General features: G+C 33.3%; 2 protein-coding genes and 1 pseudogene across 3 annotated transcripts; 2 read left to right on the top strand and 1 right to left on the bottom strand.

Annotated features, from left to right (window-relative positions):
* Window positions 1–6: 6 nt before the first annotated feature.
* On the top strand, window positions 7–8,504 carry LOC105638757 (LEAF RUST 10 DISEASE-RESISTANCE LOCUS RECEPTOR-LIKE PROTEIN KINASE-like 1.3). 2 transcript variants are annotated; one of them, XM_089720264.1, is made up of 5 exons: window positions 7–939; window positions 6,308–6,340; window positions 6,423–6,746; window positions 6,871–7,877; window positions 8,153–8,504. In XM_089720264.1, exons 1-5 carry the CDS (start codon window positions 129–131, stop codon window positions 8,174–8,176), a joined length of 2,199 nt encoding a protein of 732 aa, XP_089576390.1. In that variant the 5' UTR covers window positions 7–128; the 3' UTR covers window positions 8,177–8,504. The 2 variants fall into 2 exon arrangements, with proteins under 2 accessions (XP_089576390.1, XP_089576391.1); XM_089720265.1 differs by lacking the exon at window positions 7–939 and adding an exon at window positions 4,054–5,363.
* Window positions 8,505–9,630: 1,126 nt separating this feature from the next.
* Window positions 9,631–10,467, top strand: LOC149497068 (uncharacterized). The gene has a single exon (XM_089720275.1). The coding sequence runs from the start codon at window positions 9,804–9,806 to the stop codon at window positions 10,296–10,298; it is 495 nt and encodes a 164-aa protein (XP_089576401.1). The 5' UTR covers window positions 9,631–9,803; the 3' UTR covers window positions 10,299–10,467.
* Window positions 10,468–13,915: 3,448 nt separating this feature from the next.
* Window positions 13,916–17,667, bottom strand: LOC149497067 (putative disease resistance protein RGA3 pseudogene; annotated as a pseudogene).
* Between the last annotated feature and the right edge of the window lie 863 nt (window positions 17,668–18,530).

The raw sequence follows: 18,530 nt of genomic DNA, 5'->3' as shown, positions 1-18,530 counted from the left end.
ATGCAGCCAAACCCATTAATTTTTTTTCATTTTGTCAAAAGCCAAAACACGTTTCCATTTCCTTACGTTATATCTAAGCACTAAGAAGAATTTTCTGCATCTCTTCATCTCTCTTCCTCTCTCTGAAAATGCAATCCTATTCCTTCACAACCCTGTCTTTGGCTTTAATCATTACTATAATCTTTCTCTACCCTTCAAGATTTGTATCTGCAATTGATGAGCGATACCAGAACTGCAGCGGAACATTTGATTGTGGAAACATTACAGGTATTAGCTATCCTTTCTGGGGATCAGCTCGACCTAATTACTGTGGCCAACCGGACTTCTGGCTTAATTGCACAGAAGAAACCGCAGTGATCACAATCACGAATCTAACTTACCAAGTCCTTGACATCGATAGCGAGTCACGGACTCTTAAGGTTGCTAGAACAGACTACATAGGAGGAATCTGTCCTAATCTCCTTCACAACACCACTTTGAATTCAGCTTCTTTCAATTATTCTTCGGGTATTCGGAATATAACTCTGTACTATGATTGTCCTGCTCTTTCGACTGCAATTCCTACTCCTCAAGGGTTTTCAAGTCAGTTTACTTGTACCTTAAACGACAGCGATAGCAATGGTTTTTATGTGACAAGAAGGCTAAGTGGTTATGACAATGCAATAATCAGCTTCTTGGTATCCTGCAAAAATAGCGTTACTGTTCCGGCAACAGAATCAGCTGTTCTGCCTATAGAGATTAGTCCTAGAGAGGAAAATTTGATTGCAGCTTTAGAGCAGGGTTTTGGACTTCAATGGACTGCAAATGATTCTACTTGTGCCACGTGTAAATTGTCTGGTGGGCTGTGTGGTTACAACTATACTACTAGTTCATTTGCTTGTTATTGCACTGATCAGGCTCAACCGTTTAGTTGTGGAACAACAAATCAACAGGAATCAGGTGTGTCTTCTTTTTCTTTCTACTGCTGTTTTTCCTTGCTATTTTCTGGGGTGGCATCTTTGTTTAGTTTACAATAGTGCCGCAAGAAAATTCTACTATTCTTCATATAAGCCCACTAAAACTTGTCCTCGAGCATGGCATCCTTGATTAGAATATGTTGTCTTCCACCCAATCACCCCAGGATTAGGTGATGATCAATTAGTTTATTACTTTTTTATTAGACAATACCAAGATATTAGGTATGATTAAACATGATGGTGGATGATACTCTAACCAAACACTTCCCCTATAATTCCACGGCATACAATATTTGACCTTATCATTCTCTTAATCAGATACAGTAATTGACCTATTCAATTCCAACAAGACGAAGAAAATTTGTTATATCTGCAATTTTATGACCAAAAATAAGAAATGATTGACCTTTCTAAAAAATTTTGAAGCAAGAAGAGTTATTAGATTTAAATTGCTAGTACAAAATATTTTGCCATTGAATTTATTAACTCTAACGTTGCAACAAACAATCAAAACAAGCTCGCTCAAGCTTTCTTTCATCTTTTTGATAACAACAAATGTTTGAGCATATGGGGCTGTGACAAAATTCTATTTCTATCTCTAGAATCTACCCTCTAACTCTCATATTTTAATTAACTTAAGTCTTTCCTTTCCTTTTTTTTTTAATCTGCTTTTGAGCTCAGGATCAATTGAACTTTTCAAAAATTGATAATGGATAATCCAAAATTTATTGTTTGGCTGGTTGGTTGTCAAGAATAATCTAAAATAATATCTGTGTTTCACGTGAATTGATACATATTAAAATACTAATGGTGACTTCAGAATTACTGAACTTTTTTCATCATTTATTTAAGAATTAGAATAAAGTTATTGAGTTTTCAAAGTACTTAAATTTTTTCCATTTTATAATCACTTTTTTATTTTATTTTAAATTTCATTGGTTTTACCTCTATAAATTAAGTGTGCACTAACTAATTTTTCTACAAATCTTTTATTATGAAGATGATGACCTACTTTTCACCAAATTGTAAATATGTAGTTTAGTATGTAATGCGAAAACTACTAGAAAAATGATAAATATGTTGGTTTTTAAATTCTCATGTCGTTCAGAACTTCAACTGTGTTTTAAAGAGATATATGCTTTTAGTTTCAAAAATTTATTGGAACTTAGCTAAAGAAACATATACAGTAAATTTGTTCTCTACCCATCTTAGTTGTTACCATATTGATAGACTGTAATTAATATATTAAGGGGCTTATTTATAAATAAACTAAAATATTAAATACAAAACTCAGTTGTAACATAAAATAAGGTACTAAGATGATTTTATAATGCTCGATCTAAGACAAGTTAAATGTCTGAGTTAACTGTTCAACCATTTTGTTATTTTCAAGATTAACGTTGTCACTGTAAAGCCCATTTTTTGTTATTTTCAAGAATAGAAGTGTAATAGCTATAGAAAAGTTTATCACTATTAAATAAAAAATATTTCATAATAAATTTTATTTTAGTATGAGCAATCAATCAAAATTGAAGTACCTAAGTATAATAATATTTAAATTCTAAAAGTTTATGAAGTTAAAATTGACATCAAGCAAATATAAAACACAAACTATTTGCATATACAAATGAATTTTTGGTTATCTCATGATAGTAATAGAAAAATCGATTTGTTAAAATAGCAAATACGTGAAGAGAAAAAATTGCATATGCTTACTGAAATTTTTTCGCTGAAAGTACTTCCTTCTGTGCTTATAATAATAATGTTAAATATAAGTATATACTTATAAGGACATATTGAAATTAAATATAAGGAATGGAAAGTATGTCAGTTATAAAATAGTTTATATTAATCAAGTATTTAATTCGGAAAAAAATTAATTATTCAATAAAATTAAATAGAAAAAATTAAAAATCTAGTAGTTGGGAAGTAATTATATTAAGTATAACTATGACAACCGAATCAATAATTAACAAATAAATGTCATATTTGTAAATTTCAATATGGGCTTAGTAGGAAAATATGATTTATAACCATATATTTTGTTTTTGAGGATTTGATACTTCTTTTCGCTGTACTCAGTGTCACTCTTACTTTTTCATCTCTCTCTTTCTATCGTTGTTTTTCCTTTGCTGTTTCCATGATTGTATATATATGACTTCATTCTTTAAAAAAAAAAAAATGTTTCATTCTCAAATACAAATTTATATTGATTTACTAGTAACAGAAGTTTCTTGGATCTGGCCATAGGCATTACCTTCTAATTTTCCAAATATAGTATTTTCTTTTCTTTTGATAAATATTAGTGAAAAAAGCACTGACAATTATGTATTTTCAAGATTAACTTAATTAACTTCATCAAAATATTGTGGCTAGTATCAATATAGTGATGAAATACATATTATATACGATCTTGTATTTTGACCAATCAAATCTACTATAGAACTCCAATTAAACCCATACCCGGGTGGTTGGACTGTACGTCAGCCGTCCCCATCCAATACATTTGATAATTTGATACATGAACTCAGCTAAAACCACTTCGGTGAAGAAAACGATTGCTGAAATTTTGTCATTTTTCTGTGTTCTAAAATTGCAAAAAAAAAAAAAAAAAAAAAAAAAATGTATTAGGTCTTTCAATCAAATAGGGTTGAGCATTCCATTTGGATGGATAATATTTTTAGTGATAATGATATAAATAACTGAATCGAACCAATTTAATTTGGTTAATTCGAATTAAATCAGCTAGTTTAAACATAAAAATAGATATAGTTAGATATATATAAAATTAAATTAAATTAAAATTAAAAGTTGTAAAATTTTTCTGCCAAACCGATTGATTATGAAATTTATAAAATAACTAATTGAACCAGATCAAAATGATTCGATTGAATTTGATTTTTTTTTAGAATCAATTATTGCTCATCACTGTTATAATTCAAATTTATTTTAACTTTTACTTTTCAATTTTACGATATTGTGAAAAAATACATCACAAAAATATTGCTTTTTAGGAACGAATTTACTTATAAATTTAAGAGTTTTCTATAATTATTACTATTTTAAAGAGTTTTAATTGAATATCATTTTAATTTGAATCACACATACAATAAAAAATATATTTTATATTCATATATTTGTATATAGAATTCATTTGAAATAATAATAAAAAATTAATGGATCAATCATGAATATGAACTACAAACGTGGAAAAGTCGTCTCTTTAGCTGTCCAAACACACCAGAAATTTCAACAACCTTGGTGTTAGTGATTTCTAAATTTCAACTACTTCTAGAAAAAATATACTTAAAAAAATTTTTCCTCCGAAAATTCTACCAAACGATGATGACCTAATTCCCTTCACTATACATTATTTAATTATCTTAATTCAAATAAGAGGACAAAAATCCGTAATTGATTAATTTAGAAAAAGAAAATGAGGAACACGTAGACACAAAGCCACCATTTGCATTTTCTTACATGGATCCTTTTAAAACATCCTTGAAAACACATTATACTCTGGTCCAAGTCAACCGAAGGCAGCCATGCCATCACCACTCTAGGCCACAACCATCCTCCATTTCACCACCATCCTATTATTCTTCTATGCCTTTTCACACTCAATTCTCACCCTTCCTCCTCCAATGCAACCACTCACCACCTCCACCACCTTGACTGTCTGTCGGTCTGCTATCATCATCTTTGTTTTCTGCGTTCTTGAAACGACGTCGTTTCCCTCTAATGCTACTCTCTCTAGCTGCAACCGGACTTTCTACTGTGGAGATCTTGTAGACATCTATTACCCTTTTACAGGCAGCGAAAATCCAGCATATTGCGGCCTGCCGGGTTTTCAACTCACTTGTGTTAACGATTCAATCACTCTTCTAACAGTTAACTCACTGAGTTACCGAGTCATTGAACTCGACCAAGCCAGACAGACGCTTATTCTCTCCCGATCAGACCTGTACAACACTACATGCGCCCAACAATTAGCTAATACCACTTTTAATAACACGCTCTTTAGTCTTGGCTCTAGCAATGAAGTTCTTACTATGTTTTATGGATGCAATGACTCTGTCATACCTTATGAGCCGGATAACCTATTCACTTGTGAAATGAATGGGAAGAGGGATGCTTATTACTTGTTTGGTCCGGTTCCTAGCGATCCTATTTTGAATATATTTCAGTGCAGCGTTATTATTACGGTGCCAATTCTTGAAAAATCTGTTCATGTTCTTCAGGGTAATAGGTCTTTACTTGGGGAGGTTTTGAGGGATGGGTTTAATGTGAGTTATAGAAATCCTTATGCTGATGATTGCGAAGAGTGTTATCACTCTGGTGGGCATTGTGGGTTTGATGCGAGCTCCGATAAATTCCTTTGCATGTGTGGTGATCGGCTTTGCCCAGGTAAGAAATAAATGGCCCTTTTATAATTGGGCTCTAACTTAGATTCAAACTGGCAATTCTCAATCTCCCCAAGTCTATCTCAATACCATTAAACCAAAGTTACACCAACTGCTTTTCGTTGAACTTCAAGAACCACCAAGGCAGAGTCTTAATTTCTTGATTTAGTTGATAATTATCTAGATTAAGCTTCGCCTTCTTGGGTCTTCTGTGTACTCTATCTGTGCCCCAATCCTATGCAGGAGATGTTAAATACACATCTCGTTTAACCTTCATAAACAATTCTCCCAAAAGTTCTTTAAGGCAGGCATATTTATTGTTTAGGGAGGGGAAAACGGAAAATGCAATTCACTTGTATGCTCTGTTTTTGCCCTGTTTTTCTTTCTTCGTTATTTAGGCTCTAATCTTTGTTTAAGTTCGCAATCTTACAGGAGACGACTCCAATACTAAGCCAAAGCTCATCAGTGCCTAGTATGTTTGTCCTATTTTTGAATGAAATTTATACCAATCTGAAATTTGCAAAATTTTACCAGTAAAGGAACAATTTTATGTGTATATTGCGGAACTATTATGTAGAATCCCTGGTGAGATTGAATTCCTGTGTCATTTTATAATTTTCCTTGGTGATTCGGAAGATTGGCTTAAATTTCATATTTGATATGCTATAATTGGTCAGAAATGTACATGAAGACAAGAACATCATTCTATTAGAAAGTTTTGATTGAATTCAGGAATCTATTTGTTCTTCAATTTAAAAAAAAAAAAAAAAAAAAAAAAAAAAAAAAAAAAAAAAAAAAAAAAAAAAAAAAAAAAAAACAGAGACAATAATACAATAATATTATTTTAGAAGCGATTATTCATTCTGCCTAAAAGTTACGTCCTGAAGTTTGTGCCAGTTTGGTCTTTCATGTCTTAACTGATGTTTCTGTATGTCATGATTGTTACAGGAGGGAGCAAATCTAAAGTTTCGCTTGGAGTAGGTATAGTTTCAGTCTGCTATGAATAGATTGTTGCATATTCACAATGACAGAAAATCTTATCAATCTTCTATTTCATTTCCAGGACTTGGCATAGCGGGAGCAGGAGTTGTTGGTATTGGTTTGGGTTGCTGGTTCTTGCTCATGGTACAACGAAGAAAAAGAGTAGCCTCTCAAACACAGAGTAAAGACCTGCCTACACCTCCTCCTCTAAGCAAAGAGCAAACTGCACCTATAATTGCTTTCTCCAAAACTACCCCTTCTTATCCCTCCTCGAAATCTGACCTTGAAAAGGGAAGCACCTACTTTGGAGCTCAAGTCTTCACCTATGAGGAACTTGTGGAAGCCACAGACAATTTCAATCCTTCCAAAGAACTAGGAGATGGAGGCTTTGGCACTGTTTACTATGGTTAGTAGATAATGTGACTTTATATTGTGTTATTTGCTGCATATATAATAAATTGGCTTCAAAGGCAGTATATGATAATAACACTTTGTTTCTTAATTGCTGTGTTTACTGTTTCATTGATCAGGTGTTCTCAATGATGGGCGTGTTGTTGCTGTCAAGCGTCTATTTGAGAACAATATGAGGCGCGCTGAGCAGTTCATGAATGAAGTTGAGATACTAACTCGATTGCGACATAAGAACCTTGTGGCATTATATGGATGCACTTCGAGACGTAGCAGAGAACTAATCCTCGTTTATGAATATGTTCCTAATGGAACTGTCGCAGATCATCTTCATGGGAACCGGTCAAAATCTGGTTCACTTACTTGGTCTGTTCGCTTAAGCGTTGCCATTGAAACAGCTGATGCTTTAGCTTACCTTCATGCTTCAGATGTTATACACCGAGATGTCAAAACCGACAACATTCTACTAGACAACAACTTCCGTGTTAAAGTGGCTGATTTTGGATTATCTCGTTTGTTTCCTAATGATGTTACTCACGTCTCAACTGCTCCACAAGGCACACCTGGTTATGTCGATCCCGAGTATTATCAGTGCTACCATCTAACCGATAAAAGCGACGTTTACAGCTTTGGAGTGGTCTTGATCGAGCTTATATCGTCATTACAGGCAGTAGACACCAATAGGCACCGGCATGACATCAATTTGGCAAACATGGCAGTCAACAAAATTCAAAATCGTTCACTAAATGAGTTAGTAGATCCATGTCTTGGTTTTGAAAAAGATAATGCAATAAAGAGGATGGCTACATCAGTTGCAGAATTGGCTTTTCGATGCCTACAACAGGAGAGAGACATGAGGCCTACTATGGCAGAAGTTTTGAACTGTCTGAAAAAAATTGAGAATGAAAATTATGGGTCAGAGAAACCACATGTCATGGATATTAAGGAGGATGATGTTGGACTATTGAATCAAGCCCCTCCATTTTCGCCGGACTCAATAACCGATAAATGGGTTAGCAGCTCTACGACTACAACTACTACTGCTACTACTAGTACTGATGATGTTGGAGTTGGACTACTGAATCAAGCGCCTTCATTTTCACCAGACTCAATCCAGACCGATAAATGGGTCAGCAACTATACTACTACTACTACTACTAGTTTAGATGAAAGTTGAAACATTTTGTTTCACTAATTATGTTTTAAGTTTCACTATATTTATTGCCATTTGCTTAGTATTATATTGTTTTGTTTTGATGTTAACATACTAAGCCTAGGCAGTATACATATCCAATCATCTATTATTTTTCTTGTTTTGATTATAATCAAATTTTTGACTCGCAGAAATGTTTGCCATTGAACATGGTATGAGACAATCTAAACCCTTTGTATTTTTTGTAACAGGGGAAGATTGTAAGAACAATGTGACCAATTTCTTGTGAGCTAGGATGGTAATATTTTGAGTATTTATCTACAGAGCTCGTGCTGGTATTTGGAGATGAAACTTCGGACAACAAGGGGAATGTGTTCTGTTCTGCTCTTCTCTTCTCTGTCGGATGCAGCAGTTTGGGAGATGTATAATCTTTTTTTTTAACTCTCAAGTTTCTGCATCTGTAAATATTAGTAAATAGTTAAATTTGCTATAGTCTGTTACTTATTATGAGCAAGATTTGCTACGTTCTCATAATTTTCTATCGATTGGTTTGGTTCTGTACTTCACACTGCCTGAGATTAGTGGATGAGCTTATAATTTCAATTGCTTGTTTCCTTTTATCATTAAATTAATTCATCTTTTAAGAAGGTATTGCTTTTATCCTTTTGCTTTTCAATGTTTTGAATACATTAACGAAGTCCAGATTTAGAATATGAGTAGCTAATAGTGCCAAAATTCTTGCGTTGTAAGATAAATATAACTTGTCTATTTTAATATTTATAATCATTCATTATTATCTTTTTTATGTATTCTAAAGCTTATTAGTGCCCATTTTAATAAAGTATGAGTACGGATAACATGTTCGTCGGAGTATTAAGCGACGTCGATCACTATAAAATATGAAAAATGTGTGAATGTCACTTAAGTTATAAAATAGTAGTAATATTTAAATGCGTACACTTGTGCAGACACATGTATATAATGTAAATAAAAATTAATTTATTTTGCAAAATTAAATATAATTCACAATGTCATAGTGTGATATAGGGTGAGCAAACGGTCAGGGCCAAATAGAAACCAAATTTTCTGGACGCAGACCAAACAAATATTGGTATTTGAATGGAACCAGTTGCTTCTTTCTATTTTGATTGGTTGTCATATTAATTCGTTTTAACCCATTTGATGAATTTCTGTGAAATCTATTCCAACCAAATAATGAATTCCAAACTAAATAACTTAACAAACTGAATTTCTCTTGAATAGCTGACTGAACCAAACCGAAATGGTTCGATCAGTGGTTCTTCATCTCCAGAGTGATACACCCGCTTGTTGTATTTAATAAAGTTTATACACATTAATGAAATCAAAATATTGAAAAAAATAAATGCCCTGATAAAATGGCAATTACATTTTCTTAAAGAGAATGAGAGAAGAAATTATAAAATTTAATTATTTTAAATACCCAAATTTGAAGTTTTCTAGAAAACAACGTTAACATTCATTTATTTCATTTCTACTTAAGCCAACTACATAATTAATAACAAAACTTTTGGACTCACACAACATTAATTAATTTTGAAAACAGCATAATTAATTATCATCCTTAAAACAAACACAATTTCATTTTCAACACTTTGGTTATTGCCTAATTGGAATTGGACACATTCAGCATAAGTTCCAAATCTCCCATAGAATGCCACGTGTAAAGCAATAACAATTTAGAGCTATCGAAACCCATCCTCCTATATTCCAACGCCGCTTGTATCCCCATCACCGGTCTTTTTCTTTTTCTAACCAAAAAAAACAAAAAACAGAACAAAAATAATGTAAAGAGAATCAAATGGCCAAATCCATTCCTCTCTCTTTCAGATCTCTCATTTCCTCTTAAAATACTGAGATTCAATGGCTACTCTTCACAAATTCAAGCTTTTAGCCACACAGTGCTCTGTATCGGGAAGCCCGACTCAAAGTCCAACTACAAGCCCTGTTATTCACCTCCGCCGCCGCAAGACACTCCGGATGCTTCTTTCTCGCACATCTGACCACCACCCCCAACGCCGCCGCCGGATTCCCCGTCTTGATGAACAGCCTGAGCACCAGAAGGATCCGCCGGAGAAGAAGAGAGTTAGACGCAAATTGAAGGACTTATTCGTTTCCTCTCCGCCGTTTGAAGATAAAAACGAGGATAATACCGATGCCGATGGCGAAGTAGAGTTGTTATCTGTTACAGGTAGTGGAGGTGGGGGTGGAGGTGGAAGTGGCGGCGGTGGCGGCGGAACTGGAGGTTTGGCAGCTCGGCGCGGTGGAGCCGGTTCGCTTAGACCGGTATCGGGTACGTTTAGGTACAGGCTATTGAGAAGAGCTTGGAGACCGATGTTGGTTACGATTCCTGAGTAGAGAAAAAATATCTGAAAAAAAAAAATTGTATGGATAAATTGAAAATAATTTCAATTTTTGTTCTTGTTTCCTAAATTATTAAGATTTTCTTGTTAATATTTTTCTCTTGATTCAATGATGTAAAATCGAATTTCCAATTCGAAGAGAAAATAATTTTCTTAGGTGCTAATTACAGTATGCTAACGGGCACTGGAGGTGGATGCTAACGTAAGAGTGTAACTGTTCAAGTAACGGTCAGATAAAACGATGCAGTGTCGATCAGGCGCACGTTAGCATTGCTTGCTAATTTCCCAAGCACAATAGGCGTACTTTATTGTAGGTTACTTAATCTAAGAAATTTAGGCATTTTCGGGTTGTTAGAAAGCTTTGAAATTGGAGCGTGCGGTGACATAAAGAAATTGGTGTTTACTTGTAGCCAAGAAGATGATGGCATAAAGAAACACCAAGAGAGTGCTTTTTGTTCTTTACACATTTTCTATATAAACAATTTTAGTTTTTTATTATTATTATTATTATTTATGTTCTTAGGGATATTTTTTATTAAAATGACATTTTCTCATAGGGAAAATTGAGAATATAAGCTCGGAATTGAATGTAATATAATTAGATGTATTTTTATAATAAATATTATATTAAAAATGCATTTGATTATATTACGTTTCATTAAACAAAGCCTAATATAATTAGATGGATTTTTATGATAAATATTATATTAGAAACACATTTGATTACACTACGTTTCATTAAATGAAGCCCGGTGTTATTATATATGTATAACGCAAAACATATATATTGAGAAACTATTGCATGGGATTAATTATGAATTTAGTTATAGAAATTTTTAAATTTGAATTGATGAATTAGTGAGAGTGGGGTAGAAGCATTGAAGGTGTGTTATAGATCATGATGACAAGCAGAAGACAGAGATATGAGAGAGTTAATAATTTATAATATAAAGACTGTCTGAATTGCAGCTTCCATGTGTTAAAGCTCAGGGATGTTCTGTAATTATATGTACTTGTATATCTTCTCAATTATTGAAATACAGTTCTTTTTTTTTTTTTTTTTTTTTTGAGGTTATATTTACATCTTGGTCATTATTAGTGTAGTCTCACATTTGCCAAATTTGGAGGTTTAAATGATGATCGTCATTTCATACAAAGTTAGATTGTAATTATGTTTTTTGATTTTGGTGTCTAAAGATAAACTATTTCCTAATTTAAGGTCAAATCAAAACTATTTATCGATTTAATGTTTATCTTGCAATAGAAAGAGACTATTTGCCTTAGATTATTTTTTGAAAATATAATTCATTAATAGTAATATCAAGAATTACAAATAAACATATAGATTAGACATAAAACTTTACTGACTAATAGAGTTCGTAGATCTTTTAACGAAATAAGAAAATTCATATCTTTTTGAATAATGAAATTAAAATTAAAAAATATAATATTAGATATTTCCGTTTGGAGTTGATATTGATAAAAGATATAAATCTTCATAACAGCAATTAGTCCGTTAATTGATTTGAACGTCAAAATAATAACTCTTCTGGATCTTCTATTAATAAATTGTTTTTCCAATAATTTGTAACATATGACGAAAACAGATGAGTTTTCCCCGCTATGCGTCGATAGCATCAATGGAGGAACATATCGTATTACCAGACTCCACCGATTGAAGATCCACACATGCAAATCAAAATCTAAAGTCTACAACTAAATAAAATAATATATCATAATTTTATTTAATAATAAACTCTTACAAAGAAGGGATAAGAAAAACTCCAAATATGGAGACAACCTACGATGACAAAATAAAAAGACAGATTTATTTTCGTTTTAGGAAAAACGAATCTGAGTTATTGAAGGAAAAGAAGATTCAAAGCAAAAAAAAAAAAAAATAAAGATAAAGGGAAAGAGACAGTAGAAAGTAGGAGATAGGAACTAAACAGCGACAACCTCAAACGAAAACTAGAGTTAGAAACTAAAGAGACAAAAGAAATGTGAAATGAGTAAATATTTGACTAATATTATTAATATTATCAAGTACTAACGCAGTGATATATACTATTTAACTATTTATTTTGTATTGGATAGGCATATCATAATGCTCAAAAAATGCAATAGTGTGGTTTGTTTTTTTAAAGTTAGTATTTGTTTTCTAAAAAAATGGTTTTAATTATGTCTAATACCCACAGTTATAATGATTTAAAGAAAGCCAGTTTGGAATTTAAACTTTATAATAATGACAAAACAAAAACATGGTTACAAAATTCCTCTTCTGTGATTATTTCATGGTCCAGTCAAAGTTTTAAATATAAACAAAATTCATTAAAGAAGAAGAAGAAGAAGCAAGCACAGCACTATCCAAGTTGAAATGGTAGCACAACCTTCAATTATACAACGATAAAAGACAAGGAGCCGAATAGAATCCAATTTATGATTATCAACTATGGTATGATTTTGTGATTTGTAATCAATTATTCCATAACTAGTAGAGTATCTAATCCATATAAAAATATTTTATTTATTATTACTATAATTAAGTGTTTATTTTTGTTCTGCATGATGCCACCTAAATCATAAAATTTATTTTTCATGGCTGTGGCTTTTTTAATGAAATTAAAATTAAAATTCATTTTTTAATGTCATTATCTCTGAAATAGAGAAATATTTAATGACAAAATTAATGTTTATGTTTTGTTTTGTAAGAGGAGATGACGATACTTCTCAACCAATTCTAAATCAGAGCAAACTTCGATGTTTTTTTTTTTTTTAATTTTAATATTTATTGGATTTATGCCCGAATTCTAGATTATTTATTTAAAATGAATTCAATAATTGGTATTTAAAAAGATTATTTTAAATCTATTAAAATATTTATAAAAATTAGAAAATTTAAACTTAATAAACTTGATTTATATATGCATGTGTCAATATATTCATCCTTTTACAAAAATTTGGGAAAACATTATTTTTTATTTTACTTACAAGAGGAGAAACAAGTGCATCTGCGATAATTAATTATAAATCTTTTTCGTATTTCTGATATGCTGATCTGAGAAAACCAAAACTAGAATTGTTATGTGTTTTACTTGAGTTTGGACTTTGGGAGATTGGAAACAGCTTAACAAAGAGAAATGCTCTTACAATGCAATCAGTTGACCCCCTTTATCCGAAGAGATGGAAATTGATGAGAAACGTGGAAAATTTTAAACCACGAACTAAATTTTTTAAACTAGGCCGGACGTTTCAAACAGAAACAAATCATTAAATTTCATTTACTTCAATTTTTTGATTTACATTTACTTTAACGGCAAGACTTGCCTAATTCGATACCATTACAATATGCTGGAATCCACTAATTAGAATCAGCCACGAAATTTCATTAATTCCATTAATCTTATAATTCTTTCTCTTTTTTTCTATACATAGTTTTTGAATTTAGAAGGTTATCCTGTTCTATTAACTTTTCTTTATTTAAAAATTTCTTAATTTATAAAATAATTATAATTAATAATTCCATAACAGTTGATGAAATAATTTTTAAAAGTATTTTATATTTTATTTGAATAAACCAAAATTTATAAGGTGACAGAAGGTGAGACTAAATAATAGAACTGGGCGTGGTGGCCTTCAGAGTTAGTTACATGACCTTTCTTTCTTTCTTGTTTCTCCATTACACATTCCAACAGTGAGCAATAAAAGGAAAATTTTGAACTAAACTAGGCAACAATTCATTTCGTCCTAAGATTTCTATTATAACAGTTTCGTATAAATAGAAATCAAGAGTTCAATTATATGCAATTAAAATTACTCTATTCACACACTACTGTCCAACAAAAGCAAAACTAGGTGGAGTCAGGAGTGCCCTGTATAAGCTCATCTTTGATGTAAATACAAGGTATGTGAGCTATCTTCGGCCAGTCTTCTCCTCTTTCTTTCTGGCACCTTCTCTCAAGATCTGGACAACCTATAATACTCAACTCTCTCAGCCTCTCGAGATTTTGCACCCCTTGCGGCAAACAAGTCAAATTAGGGCAACTGTCGATCTCCAACCGTTGAAGTGAGGTTAGACATCCTATCTCATTTGGCAAAGAAGACAATCTCTTACATTCACCAATTCTCAGTCTTTGGAGAGCAGTGAGATGGCTGATACTCTTAGGCAATGAATTCAGCTCTGAACACGCCCATACATGCAAAACCTCAAGTGCAGTCAAATACCGCACTCCCTCAGATAAAGACGTAAATTTATTGCACACTTCGATACATAATGACCGAAGTGAAGCCACACCACAAAATCCATTGACTGGGAAAGATACAAGGCCACATTCATCTATGCGTATTGTCTTCAGAGAATTAAGCTTTAAGAGACCTTCTGGCAAGCTTTTTAGTTCATAACATTGCTGAAGATGCAAGTATTTAAGAGCAGATAGGTTCTCTAACTCATTTGCAAGCGACTTCAGACTCTTCATAGAAACTATCTCTAAGTTCTCAAGGACTGTATGATTATGTAGCAATCCAGCAGGAAAATCTCTCATATTAGGAAAGCCACTTATCTTAAGCCAAGTAATAGAAGGAAAATTCCGAACTGAACTAAGTAACAGTTCACTTTCTCCCTCAATTTTTAACTTTCTGACGGATGTTATGGCCGGCAAGTCAAATAACTTCTTGCAGTAGCGCACATACAATTTTCCAAGGCGAGGAAAAATATTTCTTCCAGCAGCCGTTGCCCATTCCTCTAAGTTATCCATACTATTAAGATGCAAGGTCTCCAAAGATGGGAATGCACTTTCATCATCTCCATATACCTCATTATCAATGTGCTTCAAAGCATCCATGTGCTGCAAATTGAGAATCTTAAGAAACTGTAATTTCCCAAGAGGTGGAAGATGTTCACATCTACCACAACACGATAACGAGATTTCCACTAGATTTGGTAATTTTAACTCCATCATCCAATTTGGAAACCTTGAACCTTCATATCCCTCTATACTCAACTTCTTTACATTTGAATGTGGTTGGAGGCCACATAAAGTCTCTTCAATTTTTTCTGTTGAGCTGTTGTTGCCATTGCCTTGTTGCCATATTAACTCTAGCCATTTGAGATTTTTCTTCGAAGTCAAGTTGGCACTTCTAGCATCTGTTAAATCCTTCACATTATCAAGACCTTTGATGCTTAACTCGCCATCAAGGTTCAAGCTTCTCAGCTCCCCAATCTGCTGACCAGCATCCTTGCCCACAATGAACATGCTAAGCTTTCGCAGACGAGTCAATTGTCCTATTCCAGGAGGGATACAGGTAAGCTTACCACAACCAGTGATGTGAAGATATATGAGATCTTTCATGTGCTTCAAACCATTTGGCAGTTTAAAGAGATTAGGACAGTAACGGAGATCTAATGTCTGAAGCTTTTGGAGGGAGGTTATGGACTCAGGTAAAGATTTAATAGCACTCCGAGAAAAATCTAAATATCTTAAATGTTTCAATTTATCAATTGAAATACGCCATTTTTCAAAGGTGTATTTGCAATATCGCAAGGCTCTTAGATGCTTCTGTTTAATCAAGAAAGGAAGAAAATCATCACCAGGAGAAATAAGAAATGAACGCAATGATCGAATTTTGAGGAGGTCCTTGTTTCTAGGCATAGGTGGCATATAGTCATCACTATAAAAAGCCAAGTGACGGACCACTTTGGAAACTTCCAATGTTTTATTAGGTTCAATAAAACAACACTCATATTTCATAACTGATTGTGCAAGGTCATGAACCAGATCATGTAATTTACATGTTATATCTCCCCGAAAATCCTCCTTGATATCTTCAAAAAACGACCTCAAAACTAGTTCATTGAATATCTCATGGCCCATATCATGCAAATCCATACCTCCTCTAGAAGAAATAAAGCCATTTGCGATCCACAACCCAACCAAATGATCCTTCGTCATTGCATAATCTTTGGGAAATACTGAGCAAAAGGACAAACACTGCCTCAAATGTGGCAGTAAATGATCATAGCTCAACTTCAAGGCAGGCAAAATTGTTTTTCCATCGTCTGGCATATCCCAAATATTGCTTTCCTTGATAGCTAACCACTCGCTTTCTTTTCTTTTAAATAGCATCATGCTTCCCAATGCCTTTACAGCTAAAGGTACCCCTCCACATTTCTTGACTATGTCTTTCCCAATGGCCTCCAAGTGTATATAATCTTCCTTATCTCTCATCCTAAAGGCGTGCCGCTCAAACAACAACCAAGAATCATTATCAGACAATCTATTCTTGTGCTGAACCTGAACGGGTGCCGTGGCCATCATAAGAGCAACTTTTGCCATACGGGTAGTTACTATTACAGCACTCCCCTGTGTTCCACACCTTAATACATTGATCAGTTTCTCCCACTTATCATGATATTCATTCCACACATCATCCAACACAAGCAAATATTTCCTCCCACTTAATTTCTCTTGGAGGCGGCGTTGTAAGGGATCTAACTCTTGATTGTTACAAGGGCTACCTTCAATGGACTCTATGATGGCTCTCGTCAACCTCATTATATCAAAATCGACAGACACACAAACCCAAATTCTCATATCAAAATGACTTTCTACCCTTTTATCATTATACACTAACTGAGCAAGTGTAGTCTTCCCAAGTCCTCCCATGCCACATACTGCATAAACAGAAAAATCATCCGAATTGGACAAAACCAAATTGACTAACTCCTCTTTCTCCTTATCTCTTCCACAAATTTCTAATTCATTCACTAATGAACCAGTTTGTCTCCGATCAAAATCCTCACTACCTTCTATTTCTCTCTCTCCTTCTCTTAAGTGAAATTTTTGTTTCTCATTGGCAATGGCATCTAATTTTCCATTGACATTCCTCAATTTATGTGCCATTTTTGCATGAAAAAAAAGAGGATTCTCAAGAGAAAAGAAAGAACTTACTCGGTTCTTGAAACCTCTTTGTAGTTTTCGAGCTTCTATGTCAAATTCATCAAGAACATCCTCTGCATCATAAGCTGCATCCTTGAGCTTCCAGAGCCAATTCTGGACAGCTTCACTCTTCCGTTGCTTCTCCTCTGCGTCACGGAGCACAGCTTGGATTGTACTTAATGTACTTTCAAGATTCTCAAGCTCGCTCTTCAATCCACCAAGAACAGCAGACTCGCCAAGCAAAAGGTTATTTAAGTTTGTCAAGATTGTACTAACAAGAGCAGAAACAAGTGCATCTGCCATAATTAATCTCTTTTAGAATTCCCGATATGTTGATCTGAAAGGAAGAAAACTAGAAAGCAATTTCACTTTTTTTTTTTTTTTTTTTTTTGTTTCTTCTTTTACAATTCTTATTTGTTGGTAAACATAAACTTGTAACGAAGTGAGGAAGAAAGATCAGCGGGGTAGACTTAAAAGTATTATATTTTTTGGCCTTTTCCAATTATTGAATTTAGCCCACAAATGACCCACACTGACACGGTATTGACTGCTGACTTTGACGTCACCGGGCCCAATGGTAGAACCGTAGAAGATGCTCGCTCACACCTCACTCAACCTTTATTCAAAATATTAACTATTTACAAAAATTCAATGATAGAGGACTACTTTAAAATTTAAAATCCCTCTTTCAAAAAAAAAAAAAAAATTAAAATCTAATTTTAAAAAATGAAATAATTTAACTATAGCGTGGGTCAGTTGACAATCGTAAACGCACATTTAGAAATAGCCCTTAGTTCGATCAAACTGTAAGAGGGGCGATGGTTTATTCAAAACAAAATGAAATAATTTATAGATTTACACTGATCTTACAATTTCTTTTCTTTTTCTTCACACAAATTTAGGAGGTTCTCCAATTTTCATTCTGTATTTTATACACTGACGATGTGTAATAGAATGGCTGGTTCATCTTTTCATGTCCACAAAAATATTTAAAAAAAAAAAAGTGACAGGATTACCTCAAAACACTTAAACCCTGTTGTGTAGGTGTCCACTCAAGTGGAATCCACACACTTTGGTGGTGGTGTTCCCACTCAAGTGGAATCCATACTCTTTGGTGGTGGTGTTCCCACTCAAGTGGAATCCATACTCTTTTGAAAAGAAAAAAAAAGGTGGGTAAGAGAAACGCAGTTTGTACGCGTTTGCTTCATCTCAACACACAGCAGAGAGAAGAAAAAAATGTAGAGAGAGTTTTAAGAAGGATTTCTAAAATTAGGAAAGAGAAAAATAATAAG

This window comes from Jatropha curcas, chromosome 4, assembly GCF_041381405.1.
Source record: "Jatropha curcas cultivar XTBG-Jc1 chromosome 4, XTBG_Jcur_1.0, whole genome shotgun sequence".
Lineage (NCBI taxonomy): Eukaryota > Viridiplantae > Streptophyta > Magnoliopsida > Malpighiales > Euphorbiaceae > Jatropha > Jatropha curcas.
This window is presented reverse-complemented; position numbering and strand designations above follow the sequence as displayed.

Excerpts from the sequence above, each read along its gene's own strand:
- LOC105638757 (XM_089720264.1), top strand. The coding sequence starts at position 129 with ATGCAATCCTATTCCTTCACAACCCTGTCTTTGGCTTTAATCATTACT. Across the intron at positions 940-6,307 it reads AACAAATCAACAGGAATCAG|GAGGGAGCAAATCTAAAGTT; the intron begins GTGTGTCTTCTT and ends TGATTGTTACAG. Across the intron at positions 7,878-8,152 it reads CAATCCAGACCGATAAATGG|GGGAAGATTGTAAGAACAAT; the intron begins GTCAGCAACTAT and ends TTTTTGTAACAG.
- LOC149497068 (XM_089720275.1), top strand. The coding sequence starts at position 9,804 with ATGGCTACTCTTCACAAATTCAAGCTTTTAGCCACACAGTGCTCTGTA.